Source organism: Mycetomoellerius zeteki, unplaced genomic scaffold (assembly GCF_001594055.1).
Source record: "Mycetomoellerius zeteki isolate Tzet28-1 unplaced genomic scaffold, Tzet1.0 scaffold122, whole genome shotgun sequence".
Taxonomy (NCBI): Eukaryota; Metazoa; Arthropoda; class Insecta; order Hymenoptera; family Formicidae; genus Mycetomoellerius; species Mycetomoellerius zeteki.
The window spans coordinates 221,040-243,223 of NW_017256147.1; the positions used below are offsets into that span (position 1 = coordinate 221,040).

At 35.3% G+C, this 22,184-nt stretch overlaps 1 protein-coding gene across 1 annotated transcript in view; it reads left to right on the forward strand.

The window, feature by feature from the left end:
- LOC108731210 (discoidin domain-containing receptor 2) overlaps positions 1-22,184 on the forward strand; it is an 83,510-nt gene that overhangs the window by 40,361 nt on the left and 20,965 nt on the right. The window contains exon 3 of the mRNA XM_018461411.1: positions 18,964-19,066. Coding sequence (XP_018316913.1) covers positions 18,964-19,066 — 103 coding nt within the window. The remainder of the gene's footprint in view (positions 1-18,963; positions 19,067-22,184) is intronic.

The window sequence follows — 22,184 nt, forward strand, 5'->3', positions numbered from 1 at the left end:
ATCTTTGCAAGCCATCGAATATCTTTTAATCATTTATTAATCAAATGGAGTACCAGTCTTAAATCACGCTAAACATAGAAAATGCATGTAAACTTGCGTCATCGCGTTACATGTACGACTATGTCATATTTTACGAAAGGTCAGCGCCATTACTCTTACACCTTCCTCGTGGTAACGACTTCCTCGAGAGACGACTTAATGGACGAAAGGTCGTAGAAGCGGAGGAAACGACGAGGAACATCTAGCACGTAGAACACCGTTGACACAAATGCTCTGACTATTATTTAAGGATATTGTCCACTCAGAACTATGAAAATAGTTATCTAACTTTAAGTATAGATATGTATTCGACAAAATAATACGTCTATCAATGAAACGTAGCAATCTCACATCAGTACTACTAATTTGTCGAGATCTAAATCTTTAACATTATTCTAAGGCTTTCGTTAAGCATTATGTTACCGGAAATGAGATTTAAAAATTCCGATAAAAAGCAGATTGTAAGCAGATATGAAAGAAGAGTATACAGGACAGTAGAGGATTTGGAGGGCAAAGGATAGGATAAACTATTGTTGCGAGCTTTCACCGGTACTAGGTTCCGCTAGCGTTTTCCTCGTTATGGTAAATGGTCTTGTCTTCGTGGTTGAGCAAACAGTTACACAACGATAAGTGCTAGCATCGGGTGTAGTCAGCTACCTTCTCGAGACAGTTTCAAGGACCTTTGCTCTCTGTTCTTCTGTCCTTTGAACGAACGATAGTTTCGTGTGTGACTATCGTAGCTGAGATTCTCTGAAAGGTGTCCGGTGTGAATTCCGAATGACTGTTAAAGATGCACAAAGGTTGCCATTATCCGCGAGCAAATCATTCCGTTCCACATCACTGGAAATGCACAAGTACACGCGCGTTATTACTTCGGGGATGTACCTGCCTCGGCATACCGACAGAGCAATAAGATGAACAAAGAGGATAGATGTCAGAAGTAACAACTAAACTTATATTGGAAGGTTAACTTTAGAATACATGGTTTCTAATGTAAGTTTGGAATATTAGCGTAGTGCTACCTATATGTGAGACATGTAAACGAATAGGGAACGTAGGGAACTATATGGCACTCTTCCTTAAAAAATGACACAACTCAAAAAATGCCATTTTCGAGCTATTACCGCGAATGTGTGATTAAACATTATTATATCAATCTCATTAGAAATAAAGCTGATAACTTCATAAAAAAATCAGCCATCACAACTAGAAATGAGCAGGGTTTTTATCAAAACGAGTTATGAAACGAAAATGACAAAATGCCATCTGATTATGTTAAGAATATATTCTTTTTGCTGATTTCATTTAATTTACCGATAATTTTTGATTAAATTAAAAAATAAATTTTTACTTTTCTGAGAAATTTAATTCTTTTACATGTCACATTTAAGATAAAGGTGTCACATTTAAGATAAAGGAGAGATATACTAATGCATGATATCTCCGTAACTTTCTAGTAAAAATAGTCGTCTAACAGGCAACAGGTTTTTTGCAGTTTCAATTTTCGGTTATCAATCTTTTTATACATCTATCACAATTTAGTGATTTTGTTAAATTTAGATTAAATAATCAATTAAAGCATTTAACTGATAAATATAGATTAAATACACTTAATTATGTATTCAATTAAATACCATTTAAATTAAATATCACAAAACTGATTCCAAATTGTTCACAGAATGTATAAATAAGAAACGAAATAGATCTGGGTCATAGTGTATATTTTACGCTATTACGAGCTCTGTCATTTCACCGAAGAAACTTATGATACTCATGATACAAACTCATGATTTGAATATGCAAATCACAATGGGTTATTTTAGCAAAGATATGCAAAAGTGTAATAAAACTTTTTAATGAAACTCTTCACAGTCTTTTTTAATACATTAAAAAATGTTTCATGTAAATACGTGAACGATCGTAAACTAGTAAAGTAATCTCATGAGAATATGCTCCACGTCGTAAAAAAAACAAAAGCGGCAACCAGAAATCGAAAAAGTGTCTTAAACTCTTAATGATTTATAAATTTTCTTCTAAGCCATTGTATAGACCGTAGTTCTATCCGATTTAATATTCGACTGCAATACCTCAAGCGTGATCGTTTAAACTTCATTCCAAAGCACTTCCGAAAAAACCCTTTATTATTCCAAACGCCTATTTCCATGCACGAGAATCCGTTCGAGAGTGATCTATACATTTTCTTCAACGGGGCTACCTCTCATAAGTCGACCAGGAACGTTTAACAACGTTATAACTTCGGTAACTAGGGCAAATTTGCCGGCAAAGGAGATTTCTACACGTCGTTCTACTTTCTCGCCGATAACAAATTAGCCAAGTTCAATATTTGACTTGGTAATGATTTCGGCATCGCTCGCATTACTTACATGGCCTATCCATATAGACACATAGCGCTCAGTGACAATTTACCTAGCTTGCAAGAAAATCAATCACAATGAGTATTAACAGTTCATAAATGAGACTATAAGTTAACTTTATCTATCAAAATTTAAAGCTGATAATTTTATTTAATTACATATCTATAATCTTAAAAATTGCAAACTTTTATTATTTTATTAAAAAATTTGTTTGCAGCATCGAGAACACAAGGAGTTAATTGAATTGTTTTTTAATAGACAATATTTTTTGTCTAAATACTAAAATATTCCATATGTTTAATTAGTATGAAATTATTTGTCAATGATTGATTGATTTCTTCAATATTATATAACCTACTTTTATTACGTGAACCAGCAAATAACTCCGCGAATTAATATTAGCCGCTTATAATCATTATTATCTCTTGTAAAATTTAATTGATTTCATTGTTAGCGATTATTAACAGAGAAATCATATTTGTGTAATATTCAACGCGGGCATTTATTTTTCATGCACGCACGATTATGTTATAGAGACTGATCAAAGGATGATTAAACCTGTCAAATAATTAGATGATCCAATAATTATAGAAAAATTATAGATTAAGATGAGATAATGAAAAAGAGAGATGGTATTATAATTTCCCGCGTTTTTCTAACTTCGATTAAAATCCAATTTTTCTTCGCCGCCTACCAAGTTATTGCCGATAGATCAAATTCGCTACACCTTGGCTTTGATGCCCCGAGAAAAATTCCTATTTTTTTTCTCCCTCTCGCAATCACCCTCGCTTTCTCACGTCACCCCGTTTAGTCCGATATCGCATCCGACCTTTTTCCCATTTTCCACCAGACGATTCTTCCGCCTAGCCTTTCAATTTGAAATGCAGAAGAGTTCCAAGCATTCCCGACTAAATCCGGATTTGTGTTGTCGGTTAATTCTCGAGCGTGCTATTTTTCGCGCGTAACATCACTTGTTCTATTGTCAATTCTTCGTGTTACTTTTAAATGAGATCAGCTACATGAAAAGAGTGATGATATTGATTTTACATAATTAAATTTAACATTTAATCGTTTGTTTCAAATTAGTAATATTTGGATGTGATTAATGCGACATATCTATCTCAATTAGATTTCTGAAACTGGAGCGTATCATACCACTCAAATAAATGACTTGATGTAGATAACTGTTAATTGACAAAATTAATTATAAGTTTCCGAGATTAAGTTTATTTATTACAAAATATGTATTTTTGTATATAAAGTATGAACCATGTTATTTATATTCAGCTTTTGCGATAGAAATTACAACTGCATAATAATCGAATGTCAGGTGATAAGTAATAAAATATATTTTATGATATAAGAAAAATCAATGTAAAGACATTTTCTCAGCTTTCGTTTGTCCGAACATCCCCATCCTCTTTTCTTCTACCATCGCTAAGCTAAATCGACCATCTGCGACAAGAAGCAACCTGGCTTTCCTCGGATTTGAAATGCAGAGCAGTTTTCCTCGAGAATGAAAACCCATAGTGAGGTGGAAACGTCGTCTTGTCCAAGTCTAAGTCGCTTTGCCGGTTAATATCTTTGGGTCTTATCTTCCCGGAAATAAAATAAAACTTGCCCACGATGTGGCTCATTGTCTCCTTAGTCGGCATCTTTATTCGCAGTTACCTGTACCATTCCTTTTTACTTCTAAATCAACTATTCCTCCCCGAAATCATATTGAAAAGAGAATTCGTAATGCCACATTTAAAATCCGAATTCGAATTTAACAAAAATCTTACAGCGAAAAAAATTATTCAAATGTTAGAATGTACTTATACATAATTTGCCTTTCAGAAAAAATGGAAAACAATGAAGAAAAATATTAAATGCATTTCTAATATTGTAAAATTCGTATAAGTTTAAAAACGAATCACATTATTAACGAGTTTTAACTAACTTCGTTTAAGTTTTTAAAATAACAACTTCGTTTATCACTCACCAACCTGATGTGCAACAGCGGAGTTATATCACCAACGTCGCTACGACGATTCTATAACAAAAAGAATATCAAATCTAAATTAAAACAGTAAAAAGATCAATCACAATATTTAAAAAATATTTACTAAATGCAAAGTTCTCATGAAAATAATCATATAATTTTCAAAATATATTATTTTTATAAGTCTCGAATTTTTTGATTAATCATTCCATTATATTTATAAAAATAATTATACATTTTCTTAAAAATACATATTTACAAAATTTCAAAATAATTTTAAAATAATCCTTTTTTTATAAGTATCATTTTTAAATCATTAAAATAAAACGACTCAAGAATAAGATACAGAAGAAAGATACTAATGTTACATAAGTAAAAAATGATATTTACCGCAAGGTTGCTCCGCTGGTGCCTGATGCCTCTGCCAGACCTCCTCCTCCTCTCAGAATCGGGTTGACATCCTCTCGCACAGGACACTCGCGTAAAACACTCGCGAATAATACACTATAATCGCGCGCGGACTAATTATTTATGAAAGTCTTTCGCGCGACACTGCGATATTTCACGTTTACAAAACCTATGATCTGTGATTTCCATTTCGATCGGTGGAATCAACACCACATGTCGACGAGTACACGCGAAACACACGATGAATACCGAACAAGAGTTAAGCCCCACACGAAAGAAGACGAAATCGATCGTATCGAGTCCATCACCTCTGATTTACGCGAAATCACGTTTAAAATTGGCTCAGGCATACGCCCTAACACTAGTTCTAGTGTGACACAAGTGGTGCTGTACCACGAGCGATTCAAAAAGGCTGGTAGACGTGACAAGCGCCTCTAATAAGAGAAAAGTTGGTACCCATTGCCGAGTCTAACAATCTAGACGATCCAGGAAATGGGATCCAACCCCTCGTCACGAGCTAGGTCCTAAGATCCCACTAAGAGCTAGGCTCTGACCAAGTCAGATTAAACGTGATTCAGCATGTAGATAAACCCGGAGAAATGAGCGCCCTGACCAGAGTTATACAACTCCTTTTTGAGCGACCACCAGCGAAATTCTGTAACTCGTTGTGCAATCGTTATGAACTCATAACAACTGTATAACGAGTAACAGAATACACGCAGAGACGAATCCAAGTCAATCGATCGCTTCTTACCGCTAAGGGCCGAACCGTTTGCCGACAGACAGAGCGTGTCCTCAATTAGCCGACAGCAACGGTAGTTGCTAAACCGCGCGAACACTCACGTGACATTACGCGGCCGACCTCACCTCGTGAGAGGCGTGAGAGCGTTGCACCAGTGACCGGTCACCTGCATTAAGCAGCAACGTCTCAAAGAGAGTTCCGCTTTCCTGTCGAAACATCGAAGATGTGATTCCACCGTCGAAATAGAATCTAATCGAATGGGTTTTGTTAAAAGTCCATTAGTCCGATAACTTTAACGGCACTCCCGAAACAAACGTGCGACGCGACGAACCGGCTGCGGTTCGTTCACTTTTATTTAAATCGGCGACGAGGGTACGTTAGCTTCCCCGTCGTTGGATTTACTCGAAGAGAACGATTTTACTCAATATCTAAAATTTTATCTGGATATATCAGATAGATCCGAAAATTTTTAGATACTTGAGAAAAACCGTTCTTTTCGTGTATATCCTCTGGATACTGAGCCCTCCCACCACGTCAAGGTGTACCCGTGAGAGGGAAGATATTATCTGAAAAAATGTAATATACAGTTATTATCTATACTACTGTGCAATTATCAGTTAATTTTTAGAAATGAATATCAAAAACATGTTCGCCACCGAATTGCGAAATAAATTTAGAGCAGATAAAAGGACTGAATCTCTTATTACGATGTCTGTAAGATATGATTAGAGTCAATAGAATGAGCTACAGATTAATAAAAAAAAAAAATATTTCTTTTATTACTGATAAATAGTTTCAAAGTTACATTCAATTTTTTATCATATCACGAAAGATGCACGAAAACGAAAAATTAATTTAATTATTAATTACGCGAATTATATTAATTGTGAAAGTAAGAATCGCATGAATTGCGTTATTTGCATGAGAGTATTCATTAACGTTGCTTTTTTATGATTCGTGTGATACCGTTCGAGGAATAATCGAGAGTTATACTCAAGCGAGACAAAAATGTTACATTTAACAAAAATAATTGTTATCCGTAATTATCGCGAAATAGTAATAAATTCTGTTTTTCCGCGTTTTTATTTCAAATGAATAAACCGTACGAAATATCTGTTCCGTGATTCACGATTGTCATCTCGATTCTTTTATGAATAATTAATCGTGCGAACCAGTAATCGTGTACTGTGAGTATTCATAAAGTACGTTTCGTATTATATTTAGCATTTTTCGCGATTATGTTTCAAAAAGAAATGTAAAGAGCGACACGCGACACGACTGCTTGCCTGTACGAGCCTCGATAATGGAATGATTGCGCGATAACTACGCGTAAACGTGACGCGCCGTCTGTCTGTCCGCTTATCAACTCACAAAGTACAATACAAATGAAAGAGAAAAAATGTTAATCGCGTTTGAGATATTAAAATTATGACCTTGTGAGTAATTTCATCTTATACATTTAATCACTTTGTCTAATATGAGAGAAAGTGATTAGAATTTTAACATTGAAAAATGAGATAATACTTGAAAGTATTAATTGAGGAAAGTATTTATCAAACTGAATTATAAACAAAGTATAGTTTAATATTTATCATCTAGCACTTAATTATAATTATATGATTATAAATTCTGTTTGCAAAATTCTGGACATAAATATATATTAAACTATTTCACTTTATATACTAGAAAATATACGTTTTATATTAAATAAACTCATTTTATAATCGATTAGAATTTATCAAATCTTTTATTTAAAAAAATAATATAAGCATTTTATCAATTTCGAAAATCTTATTTATTTATACTGAATGAATTGGTTGATTTTAGTCTGTTATTTTAAGTAGGAAATCGATTTTTTTTGCATATAAATGTCCTATCAGTGAAAGAACGAATATTTTTCGTAGATCAGCCTTCGTCTTTTATCTTTGCGTGGATGAAAGAAAACGTCACGCTTCTAGTGGCTCATTGTCTTTTCAACTCATCTTTACTTGTCTTCTCTTTCCATCGTCCGGTCTTTCTCGTCTAATCTTTATCCAACGCGCTCGGCAGCTCTTTTCTAGGCGAAGCAACTTGGAAAGGAAATTCAAATGAGCGACACGATGAAAGCCAAGTACAGTCGCATGCTTGCAAATAAAAAAAAAAGACGAAGTCATCCTTAAAAACGGGGAGATTTGACTGACATGAGTTTATCTTTGAAATCTGTTGAAATATTAAACATCTTTTTAGTTTCATATATACAAGAGAGATATAAATATAAACGTGTTCATTATATGTTATGGTAACTCATTACGGTTTCATGCATCAAAAAATACCGTTTACATTATCCAACAAAAATACTTGTGTGACAAAAGTTTTAAATTGACAAATTATTTTCGTCGTGTGGAAAATCTCTAATAAAACATGCCAGAATAATATTTAAAATAAGGACAAAGTTGAACGAGCAATAATATTGTAACTCAAAGAAATTTCCTTTTCTTCTGTATATAGCCCAGGAATTTCGTTTGTGACTTTTAATACCAGAAAAACATTTCAATTCTTTGCTAGCCACAAAATTTTGAAACCAGGCGCAGAACGTAGATTTGGTTGAATTGCCTCTTGAATACTAGAAATACGCGGAACATACTCGAACCGAACGGAGTTGCCGTGCCGCTGATGTAAGTAAAAACGCGGTGAAATGTTCGGGCGACCGACGAAATGTAACCGGAGCTTGGCAGTATACGTTTGAAAAGCTGTTCTGTTTGTTGCGCCGCGAAAAGCACTCGTCCCTTTCCTCGCATTCAAAGTTTCGGCGGGCACTCTCTGCATGTTTTGGAAACCATCTGTCTTCGATCTAAAGACGTTAATCTTCGATTTTTATCTATATGATAAATATAGGCGGCTTCAAACGACATGTATGTCAAATTATCAAATGTTATACATATATTAAAAAAAGAGTCTGGTAATAGCTACCCAGTGAGTGAGATAATTTCAATCAAACATTCGATTAATATAACTAAAAACAATTTTACTTTGAAAATATTTGGTAATCATTACCAATCGGTTGGTTATGTTATATTTAGTAATACTTAATAAATACTAAATGTTTAGTAAAGTAAAATTATTTTTAATTATATGAATCGAACATTTGATTAAAATTATTTCACTCAACATTTGGTAGCTATTACCAAACTCCGAGGAGTATTTCACTCTCGAGTCACAGTGCGAGTCTTAGTGAGTCGGTGGGTTTAAAAAACGTTAAGTCAGCAAGAAGTCAGCGCGAATCAACAGCTTGGTTTACACCGTGCACTTAGTCCGCGACCTATACGATAGATGTCTTTGTTCAACCTATAGATTAAACAAGGACGCTCAATGAAAATAAGGAACGAGTCAGCGAGAGTCGAGCAACGATGATTGTTTGACTCGAGAGTGAAATGCCCCTCGCCAAACTCTTTTTGTAGTGTACATGTATAAATAACACGCATAATTATCAATATAAATGTAGGTCAATATTTAGCGAATGTGCGTAAAGTTGACGTAAATTAGCCATGTCGTCTAGAGCCGCCTTAAGACGGACTTCCGTATATGCATCGATCCATTGTTTCTTTAGTCACCGTCATCTCCGCGCTGCCTTATTCTTTGCCGGTCTCGTATACCCCCGCGGAACTGATTTTCTCAACATACTTTGGAAAAAGGGTTTATACGACGGCGCAGGTTGAAACGTAAGAGCGTAAAAAGACATTGGACCGCAGGAAGGGGACGATAGAAACGAAGGGGTGGCCGCTGAAAACCATCTTCCGGATAATCGTATTACCCGCTGGCATTGTCTACGGCTAGCCAATTCGAAGTAATGAGACACAGTCGGTTGCGGAGAACAATCGGGCTTCCACGGCGTGCAGGCGCCGCGACGTGCCTTCCTACCTTATCCCGTCTTCCTTCTCTATTCGTCATCCTTACCATCCACCATCCACCATCCTTCCACCCTCACCTGCTTTCCACCCGCGCAATGTCCTCCTTCACTTTCGCGTCTGGTTCCTCCGTTACTATCTTCGCCTCGCCCTTCTGGTTTATAAGGAACACGTCAATCCTACGACCCGTCGTGCACGTTAAGTCTCATCCTATTCCATTCTCATTCCCCGCCAACAATCGAGCTTCGCGCGCATGAACGCCTCCTCTTTCTCACTTTATGGAATATTCATATTCTATGCTATCTTGCACGCGTTATATAGGCGAAATATGCTATATATGCACCATAAATGCATCAACAATAGCGATTTAAGTGAAACAATAAATTATGAAATATTTCACAAGAAAACTTTATTTAATTTAAAAATTATATTATGTTTATATATCGTCTTATATAAATCATAGATAAACTGACAATCATAATTGAAGCAATTAAGAGAAAAACTCTTTTTAATATTTATTTAAAAGAGTATTTAAAGATGATTTCTTAGAATGTCTTAAATTTTTCTGTGGAATTTAAGATAACTGAAACGTGGAATATGTTGTTTTCCGGTATAATAGTCGAGGGAATATCTTGTTTGTGCTCCTTGCTTCACGTCGATCGATTCTCCTCATCGCATTTTTCAATACTAGCTCGTAAAAGACACGTCAATCCCGCGACCCATCGTATACGTTAAGTCTCTTATAAAAGCAACCACCTGAGGATAATTCTTCTCTTTATTCCATTTTCTTTCCCTTCGGTTTCCTTTTTTCTTTTATTATACAATGCTTCTAATATACATATGTAAATCTCGTTCTATCACTTCAAGATATTTGTTTGTAAAATAGCGTTTTAGAATTTCTTTCTTTAATAGCTCGAACGCAATTAATTAATACGCGAAAATTTTATTAAACTCGAGCGTATTTTTTAATTATTTCTCGTAAGGGTATTTACATGCCACGCATATTCGCCTCTCGCTATTTCGTCATCACTATGGTGATATGCCTGTTAGTTCGTAAACTCTCCCAACATACCCTCCTATTATTTTCCTGGCTACTGATTTCATCCGGGTGTTTCGCTGTCGCTAATTAAAGTACACGATAGGAAGTCTGTCACTCTATGATCGCGTGTCTTTTCTCACAATGAACTACGTAGTGCCAAACTGGGTAGTTCATATGGGTTCGTTACTCCCGATACATAGAGTAACATAATGAAACGTAATGAGAATCGAAACATCCGATAATAACATTTGACATGAGCAGAGCAAGGAAAATAATTCTAAAGGAATGGAACTATTAATAAGAAACGATGTGTGCATATAAATGTATTTCGAATTAATTAGTTAAACACGAATATCTCGAGTATTTGGCCAAGTACAATTACATGATTTGTAAATTTACTCTTTTAATCAGCGCGAGTCGCTTTACCTACTTCTAGATTTTATGTGTTCTAGCTAATAGAATTCCGTCGTACGGATCGAAGGAATTTTCTCGCAGTGTCGGTGATAGGAGTTCCAGCCTGAGATTCATTGTAAAAGATGTTTGCCGTTTCACCGAGCCATTATATCGAAGATTATTTTTCTTATCACGCATAAAGAGGAAAGATAGAAGATGAGAGATACGGCGTGCGTGCTTAAACAAAATCGCCGGCTTTGGAATAGTAAATTGAAGGAGATTTATTCTATAAAACTTTGAAGAGACACTAGTCTTCCGTTATCGGTAAAAATTACACTTGTCAAATCCTCCCGCGTATAATTTGCAGTCATTTCTTTTATATTAAAAAACGAGACTAAATTTTTATCTCGAGTAATACATATAAAGTTTCTACGTTAATTGCGTTATTCAAATTTGTGGGAGTACTTATTATCTGTAGCGTCACGCGCACACCTTTCAACATAAAGCTGTGAACAGGTGAAAGCTTCGTAACATTTTCCGGGAGTGGACCGTATGTCCATTTCGTAACTTCACGATTTACGATGTGCGGAACACGTAACACGTAAACTCGCGTTCGCGTATTCGTGTTTGAGTGATGCAATATGATACAGGCTCTGCCAACCAGAAACAGTGCGTGAGATTGGGAGGCACGTAGAAAAGCTGATATACACGGCAAAGTATGTAAATTGTGTTATGAGTGACATGTCAATAGATGATGTGTGGTACATGAAGATTAAAAAAAATACCATTTTTAATATATATAGGACCGCAAACTATTTCATTCGCGTAAGAAGACATTTTAATTGAACGCCATCGTCCATTACCATTTTTTTTATTTATTTTACATTTTTGTTTATTTTCTGTGTAGAATTTGTTTATTTTTGAGAGACGAATCAGAGTTACAAGTGACATAATCTTCTTTTTTTTACTTTTTTATACATAAAATATTTTGTACTTTTTACATAAAACAGAATTTTATATAGAATTTCTTAAATTACAAAAATTTATACTCCTATATATCAGAGATAAATTTTTGTATTGAACCCAAAATATTGTTCGATTTTTGTCGCTTTCTCTGAGTAATCCCCAACAAAGCGGGGTTTTACGGATACATAGGTAATAGTTCAACATTCGGTTGGAAACTATTTCCATCTGCAGCGCAAACGTATTGCCGCGTAATCCGAGCCATTCTCCATGAAAGAACATGGACGTTCATTGCGAATAACGTTAATAACGGGCCCTAAATTAATGTCACTAGTTTAAATTTAACTGCCCCGTTGAAAACTGGTCCGGAATTGCTATACGACGACTTCGTCTGGAATTCTATTGTAGTTTCTCTGTAATACACAGGCGCGCGCGTTTGGTCTTTAACTTTACGACGTTCTTCCGACTCGCTCATTACAATAAACACGCCGTTACGATGGACGCCTCAGAAGCCACTACGGGCACAGACTCCCGCTGGCCTTAATATTCCGACAAAGTGGCCGGAAACAATTTCGCGACTAACGCCGTGACATATTAAAATGTACGCTACTACATTCGCGTAGCTTTTTAAAGCTTAATGAAAGATTTGTTAGCTATTAAAAATATGCATATCTTGGAAAGGATTATAAGCTCCAAATATCAAACTATTTACTTGACATGCGCAGCAATTTTTCTTAAAATGAAATATTTGACACATATTTTATAATCAATATTTTATAATCAAATAAATATAAAGTATCTATAAAATGCATTTAAAAAATCTGTAATCAGTTTATTATTTTGTTATATGATTGTTATTCAACATCATTGTATCTCGGGCATTTTAATTAAATTACCTACAATTATTCACAGTTTTGGCTTCGCTTATGAATAGTGTACGCATTACAATGATAATCCATCGAAATTATAAATAAAATTGGTAGGCGCTAATAAAGAGGCAAATTCCGAAAAACTGTAGAACGCTGCCCGTGTATAACGGGAGACATGTGATATTTCATACGTGAAAAACGTAGAACACGTACATGGTATAATAAAAATCCTGACGAACCAGATGCTTGCATATCCGCGAACTGTACGAATACATGTCGCGTTCCCTATTCTATTCATCGATATCCTCGTGGATCGACGGTTGATATCAGGTAAGAAATTCACATTCGGTCAGACACATCCATTTATGAGGTAAAATATAGCTTAGTAGCGTGATGGTTTTCCGAATGGCGTCGTCCCGCGACATCGGTGAGAGCCTAAACGATGTGCGTGTGTGTATGTGTGCACGTACATAAAATGCTACTTTATATATTATTATATTTACGTATATGTGCGTTTTCTTTGAAAACTCTCATACGAACGAGCCACCCTCTCGCAGTGCCACGCAGTGCCTGTCTTCCCATCGAATTGCAGACGGTGAGGGCATGATGGGTGGAAAACGGAAACGTGAACGTGTTTCGTGTTAACGTCGCCGCAAACACACTCGCAGATGGCGATCTACGTATCTCACGGCACGTAAATCCGATCCCCTACCACGGGCGACCAAGGGCTGTTGCGAAGTTCTGTCGTGCATTTCTGATGGCTATCATTTGGTATTGTAATCCAGACACCGGGACGAGAGCATGTACGCGATGATAATGGACGAATAATCGTCCAGTCCATCGACGTACACCGCTAACACGATTTTCGAATTGCGCCTCGGATGCGATAACGAGCCGATGAAGCGACTACCAATTATCTTGTAATAAGCTTGGCAAATTTTGCCCACAAACAAAACAGCAACATTGCCATCGACGTCCATCCTACCGTTAACGATATTTATCAAATTATTATATCAATGCGGTAAAATCTTTAGAAAATCATCTGGTGAATCCTTTGTGCATTAATTTTTAAATAATGCTGTACTTCTTTTAATCATAATTATAAACAGAAATCGATAACTCGTAAAAATGGAAGGCAGGTCAAGTGCGGTTCAGAGAAACATAGCTATCGGACAGGATCAACTATCCCTACAGTCCATTCGTGCTTAGTCGGAGGATTATAGGCGGAACACCTGACGTACTCCCATCGGCCCGAACGAATCGAGAACCAGACAGAAACAAACAAGAGAACCTAACGGGGAATGGAAGGAAAAAAAAGATTTCACCCTAGCATAGTTGAGTTCGAACAGGTAACATCGACCCTCCAATCCGGAATCCTTATTTCAAACGAGGACAAACAGGAGGAGTTGCCGTGCAAAAACGAGACCTGTCGCGTCGGTCACCGTACCCTGTTCATCCGTGCGGACAAACGTACTCGAAGAACGGAGAAAGCCGATTGTGCAAAGAGCATCGCGACAGGAAAGTTCCCAAGCCGGATTTTCATTCGGTAGTAACAGGGGACAAAGTGGACCAGGCGACGCGGAGAACACCTCGCAGGGAGCTTTACAATATTCGTGTGAAATGTTAACGTGTGTGCACGCGTACAGAATTAACTTGACGAGTGCGTTTATCTCGTAAAACGTCCGATTTATTCGAGACTTGATTCTCAAAAATGGTTATTTCGCGTAATGTACAAACTGACGATAAAAAATAAAAAGAGTTTTCATTTTTTTACGAATTAACGAAAAAGTGTGACATAGAAATAATCGAAGAAAAGGTATAAATGTATTCAACGAGAATACCATAGCTCGAAAATGCTGCAAATTTCACGGAAATTCGCGAAATAAAAGTAATGCGTATAATTTGAACGCGATTGAGTATTACAACAGCTTAAACTATCTCAATATATCGTACGGATCTAATGTTGCGAGACTATAGAGGCGCCAAGATTCGCATCCGCCAGTCCTGAAGGTGTCTTCGTGGCGCTGACTGTGGCCGAGGTGTCCGGATTTCCGACTGTCGTGTCCCCGGGTTCGCCAAATTGCACGCCACCTGGCAAGACGAATAGTTCGACGTGGAATGCGTCGCAATGAATCCACGAAACGCCTCGTATACCACCGACCTCGCGTCAGGATTCTCTTATCCAGACAATGGGTGCGAAGGCCTTACTTACTGGCCCGAGAGAGATGCTCGAACATTCCGAAGTATGAGGTTGAATTATAGAACACAAAGAGTGATTCCGGAAGATTATACTTGAAATATGTAGGCGATTTAACGAAGTTTGCCGGATTTTGTCGAGTATCTGCAGTATCGATCTATGGTATTTTATGGGGGTGACTCGACATTCTAAATATTTCAGGCACAAAAAATCGAGTCACATTTTAGTGTTGAGAATAATTTTATTTATCTTTTTATATACTCTCATTGTAATATATCATTTTGTGACTCTCGTGTCATTTTTCATATGCGTATTCACCACTAATTTTTTTTGCTTGCAAAAGTTATCATCTTTTCGATGCTTATTCTGTTCCGCAATTTGCGCGAAAACGATATAAACGACAAATGGCGGCAGCGTACTGCTTCTCTCGGGGTTTGCGTTATTTCACGTCGTTTGTGACTGGTGCGTCAGCTTCCACTGTTTTCGATCGAACGTTTGACATGTGTTTCTTTTCTCTTATCTGCTCTATTTGTGGATTGGAACAAAGCGCGAAGCGGAAGAATATTTGCACAAACTGAAGGGAAAGATGGAGCGCGAGAATTCTATGAATACGTTACCAAGTCCAAATGCCCATGCGATTTCCATGCGTCTCGCAGGTGTACCGGATGTCAACCAGTATCCGTAGAGTGGTTACAAAATGCCCCTTGTTGCTATTGTAACGCAACAACCCGAGCACATAAAAACTTAGTGTAAAGTTATATTAGATAAGAAGTTATGATAAATCGTGCGCTCTTTTTAAATCTCAATTCTTTTTTAGTTTAATTTAAGCTGCGTTCGCTTTGGTGCTTACATCAGCGGTTGTAAGCATCATTTATTCTTATTTAATATTTAAAAACAAGGATGAAATGATACTTAAAGTGCTGTGAGCGCCGAATGTAGCCAAATTAATATTTTAAGCAATGAAGCAAGTCATATTCACAGTCAAAGTGGATCTTGGTGCTTAATAATATTTATGTGTAAATTTTTACAATTTCCAGTTTATTCAAACAGTTAAACTGTGTTTACCAATACCAACAAATAATCAACGCAGTTTACACAAATTGGAAATTGTAAAAATTCATTCAAAAATATTATTACACGAAAAGAACAATTTTATGTGTGTATGCGCGCGCGCGCGCTGAAATATCTAAAAATAACAGATCTAAAAATTACAGATCTAAAAATAATTTTATTGGGCCATCAAAATAATTATGTAGAAAACTCAAGCATGAGTAATGCTGCAAAAAGTTTTGTCATACTAACGAACCAGTATGAGCGTCCTAGATAATTATTTTCATGGTCCAATAAAATTATTTTTAGACCTGTATCTACCTAAATTTTTAGTTACTACACAAAACCGTTTTTTCCATGCCACTAAAATTTTTTTAATAGAACATGACTCTCTTCTTCGTTTAATTGTGTTATTCATATATCAGTTAATTTTGACTTATTACTTTTTAATATAATTTTTTTAACGTAATCTCGCATTGCACACGTGTAATATATTTCTCTTAGTGCTGTAATTATAATGATGATAAATCGATAAACATTTTTATACGTACTCGTATAAGATAAAGATATCATTCAAAAAAAAATATTCTGCCGATAAGCGGGGAATTCCTCTTAGCATTTTCTCTAAGCAAAAAATTTTACATTAATCTTACATTAATCAGGTGCGTGTATTTATAACATGTATTCATCTATAAAAATGAGGACATATGAACTATGATCTTGTTAGAAGAAGTCATTTACGTGCTACAGTAGTACGCGTGCATGTCAGTACATATGCAAGACATTCTTTTAGTATTGAGAGGATCGCAATCCTAAATCTAGTACTTTAGGGTTATACGAAATTCCTTTATTTTGTAGAGTGTCCTCTTGAGATCATATATAAATGGAAAATCTTCTGACATTAACACGGAACCGCTAAATGGCAGAATATTTTTTTTGGATGATCAGTTAATAGATATATAATCTAATTTATTGGACGAAATGACAAAAATTTTAGATATGCTTTTAAGACATGTACTACTTTAAATAAATTCGTTATAAAATTTTTATAGACAACGAATTTATTTAGAGTTGTACATATAATTAAAAGAGCTCAATATTTAAAATTTTTGTCATTTCGTCTAATAATTGGATCATGTCCACTGGACATGATCCAATTATTAGACGAAATGACAAAAATTTTCCAATTGGAACTGTCCAATAACTGGTACATTTACCTTATAGGAACGTTTGCTCGGTGCACTTTATTGATCTTATTGAGTATTATTTCATCACTTTTCATAGAACACAAAAAAATAATTGTAGCAGAAGTTATGGTGAAAGAAGAGTTGAGTAACAGATGAGAATGAAGATAACTACACTATAACTGACGTTATTAAAATACTTCCGCTGTAAATAGCGTCGTCTGGCTTTACAAACTAGTCGGTTAAATCCTCGTGAAAACGTTTCTCATAGCGATCCTTTGTCATTCCCAGCGATGTTCGCGCTTTCCTAACACCGCAAAGCTCTCTCCAGCGAATTTTCGACTCACGCTGTTGAAAGATCTATGAAGTTTTTAGTGGATTTCGTTGTAACGATATCTAGTAGATTTTGATAGAAGCACCCTCTTCGTAAAACTGCTTTCGAGCGAATCACGGCAATAACGACAATCACAATGTTTATTGCCCGAGTTCCTGATTTTACCTTCGTGAGAAGAAATTCCTTTCCGCTCTCCCGGACAGCTTAGCCGATCGTTTACTTCTCGGGGTTTCTCTAAGAGGGTTGCCGAACTAACATAAACCGCAGAACTGACAGGTATGTGAAAAGATTTAATCGACCATACGCGCACTCACGTTCGATTGTATGCTGCTTGAGACCAATAAGACCAGGCTCGTACGCGAACAATTCTTCCTGTTCGCTGATTTGAGAGCCGGAAGATACGTTTCTGTGCATTTCTCCGCTTCCCTTAAACTAATCGTTATTCCTCGTAAATGCTACTATATATCCGCAAATCCGCAAATAAATCGCACAACTATAACGCTTCCTAGCACATTCGTTGTATCGGAAACATAAATAATAATAACATAACAAATATAAATGTAACTGATGTACATGTGATATAAAGGACAAGGTGTAATCTTTTCGCTTCTCGATCGGTGAGATTTCACGAAAAAGGATCTAAAAAAAATGATGAATTTAATCTGTACGATGAAACAAATGTCGCCATTGTGTGTATATATATATATATATATAGGACTGATCTGTTCTTAATTGCAAATAAAATCGCGAGATAGATGGATCGCCGCTCGATCTCGTAGAACAAATTTATTCAGGGCGATTGATCCTCGTGCGGCAGTATGAAGTTTTCCAACGACGAACGGAGCTTCGTTCGCGCGCCGCAGCTTTTTGTTGTCTAACGAAAACTTTAATGGAAAGATTACAACCGAATGACAGTAAACGTAACGCGAATTGAAACGTGAATGAGATCGCTGAAAGACTAATAAGTATAGTGATTGGATAATATCCCGGCGGCGATGCGCCTCGAGGCTTCGAGCCATTTGCCACTTATCCCAACTTCGCGAACAACGATTGCGACGACGACGTCGTAATTGCTGTTTACGTTCGTGATTCCTACAGATACACTCCAACTTTAAAGAGTTCTGCCTGCTGGCACAATAGTGCCCGATATCACGCACTATTGTTTCTTTTACCATTGTCTTTAAAAGGTATTGCGTCAGACGAGGCGTCGTTGTCTTTATAGAGCATCAGGAAAGCTTCGAAAGATCTATGTATCTGCAAACGAACGTTATTTGCATTTCAAATAACTTAGTCATAAAATTGTTCTAATGAATATTTGGTATTAGTGCGAACAACGATTGCTAATCTATTTAGTTTTAAAAATTCTAGATGAAAATTTTAATCAATTAATTTAAAGAAATGTGAATAAAACTAATCGAATCTCGCTGTTGAATTTAGTAATGAAGATTATATCTACGAAATCATTAATTTATCTATTACATTAAAGCGTTATCATGTTCCAGGATCATGCAACCAGTCCTTGGGGATGGAATCGGGTGACATACCGGATTCAGCTATTACTGCGTCCTCGTCGTATGTGACGAACGTTGGGCCGCGAAATGGCCGGTAAGCACATTACTTTTACGACCCACCGCTTTCAGTCACGTTAAAAGACTCCACTCTCTCTACGTTTTTTTAATGTACTTTGAAAAGGGTAGATCCAATCGTTTATCAGACCGCGAATTTAACGCACTATCATCCACGGATATGCCATGCGTCATTTCTCGTCCCCCCTCGCGTCTAATCCTATATTTTATACACCTGTCGCACGCGTTCTGTTTATAACTCAACGATCCCATTCATCTATCTGTCTATCTATCTATCGCGAAAGTTTGCTTTTTCCGAGCAGTAGCGATATTGATTTAATGCCCACCGGGATTTTAACTTATTCAAACCTAATTTCCTTGAAGTTACACGCCTAATACACTTATGAATGTCAAACGTACAATCCGATTACGAGAAATAGTAATTGCGTTTTATAAAAGATACATTTCTACAAATTCTAAAGTTATTAAAGAGTGATACTTTCTAAATAAATTTATTTGTGAAAACTGCAGTAATAATAATTCACTTATTACATCACAATTAAAAAACAATTATATATCCACATAAAAAATGTATAATACATTGTATATCAATCATTGTTATTTTATTTATTTAATCGGCTCGTTCAATCTATATGAAAACGGGTAAACTAGGGAAGTAGAAAAAATTAAACTTTTTATTTGCTACATATAATAAATATTTGGCACCATTTCGCAGTCGATTGGTTTTCTCGTTAAAGCAGAATAAAAATTTATCACGAAATGCACAAGTTGAATGCATTGTCATCATATAATTAAACGAAAAATATACAGTGTGTAAATATATACAGTATGTAAATTGAAAAATGGATTCTTCTACCAGATTATTACGTTCCAGCAGTTGATAATTAAAACAGTAAAGATGATCATTGATCAGCCGCCAGACGCGCCTGATAAATGAGTACCCGTCTGAAGATTTAAATACATCAAATCGTCGGTCTGAAAATAGCTTGTATATATAATAATATACATAAAGGCAGTTATTGTGTAGTCTCTGTATATTGTTCATGAATAGATAGAGAGATCCTGTATAATAAGATTATACTATATATAAATTCAATTATCTAGTTGTACTATAGATTCAATGTATATTCATCGTTTAGTTAAAGTTTCACAACACTAAATCTTTGAATATAATCTTTAATAAGTCAAAAAAGAGCTCAATATTATACATAATGGCACGAAAAAGTGTTCTCGACGTTTGCGACTCTATAATATTAATAGAGAGCTTTGTTCATGCTTAGTTGACACTTCTCACGTGTATAATAAAGTTTCCATAAGAACGCAATTTACTTAATAATATAAAGTTTCTACCGACTGCTACATGGAATTTCTTCCTTTAACAATGAAATCCTTTCATATTAAAGTTACGTAAAAGCTGTAAATGGTAAATGAATTAACGCGGTACGAACGCCATTCGGAAATCAATCGTCAGCGAAAGGTGGTCGGAAAAAGCGAGAATCTTCTCGATCTACGGTGAAGTTAACTTTGTTATTAAGTACGAGATGCCACTCGACCAGAAGTGATTGAGGTAGTAAGACTTTCATTAACGCCATTTAACACAAACGTAAATAATCGACGGAGAAAGAGAAAACGTGAGCAGAACGGCTCGAAGAAATAGAAGCGCGAGTAAATCACGGATTCACTGTTTAAGTACACTTTTAAAAAGGTGGAAGTTTTTAAAACCTAGAAATGGTCTCGTGAATTGTTCTTCTTAGTTGAAAGGATAATAACTGAATTGTACAATATAATTGGCAGACTCTTTTATGCCCGGAAAGACACTAAAACGATAATTCGGTGGCATTTTTGAAATGAAAAGTCTAACGACCCTCTTATGCAGAGTTCTTCGTTTGTAAAGCATAGTAATACGATTCAGTAATTTCGCCCGTTTTTAGCGGTCGTAAATTATGCGCCACACTTTACGAAATTGTCATCTTACAAATATCTCTTCTTGCGAATAATTTATTATCTTCTTCATTTAGATTATGTTAAATTTGAATAGAAATTATATTAGGGGAGACCGGGGATAGTAGATTCATTTTTCAGTTTCGAATTTTTACAGACGAAATTAAGAGACTTATCGAAAAAATGAATTCTGCACCAGTTACTACATACATTTGACTATCTAATAATATTTTAATAATAAGGGAAAACTGATAATTACTATGAAAAAAAATGCATTTTTCTAATCCATTCCATCTGATTTAATTAGTTCTGGGACCGGGGTAAAATGACTGATGGTATAGGGTAATTTGATTAACATTATTAAAATGAAGATTAATAAATATTTTAAGGTACATCTTTGGCTACATAATAACAAAAATTTTATGAAAATGTATTTTAAACACAAACATATTTATTATAAAAAAATGTATGACTTTGTACTAAATGACAATTTATCTAATCCGAATCGTTATCCGAATTACAGTTATAACAAACATAATACGATAAGTTACTCTTTATGCATTTAGAGTACCCATACACATATTCACAAAATTATCCTTTTAATTATTCTTAATATTTTCACATTACTATTACTACTTCTATTACACTTAAAAATAATTTTACAAAAGAAAGAAGGATGTATGAACATATATGGATATGTTTCATATATAATTATATATGTTTACGAATATTTATACATGTTTATGTATGAATGTTCATAAACGTATATAATTTATCATATTATGTATATTTATACATATTTATACATATTAATGCACATTAAAAAATTTCTTATACATGTAATTTAACTATTATTACTGGTAAAAAAAGTTGATAGAGAATGATTGAGAACAATAAGATTTCTATCAATTTGTATTGTTTTCTATAAGTTTATATCGTTTTCTATCGTTGACCTCGCGAGCATCACGATTGATCGGATATGAATCCTATTGTGTTTTATCGGATTTTGTAAGATTTATACAAGATTCCTATAAGATCTGATTCAAATTAGTGAATTTATGAATCAAATTTCATATTGAAAACGACAGGATTTTTCTATCGTTCTCTATCAACGTTTTTATCAGGGCATAGTGAATGACAGATTTTCTAACTTAACAAACTTTAACGATTAATATTTCGATTCACAAGGCAGAACA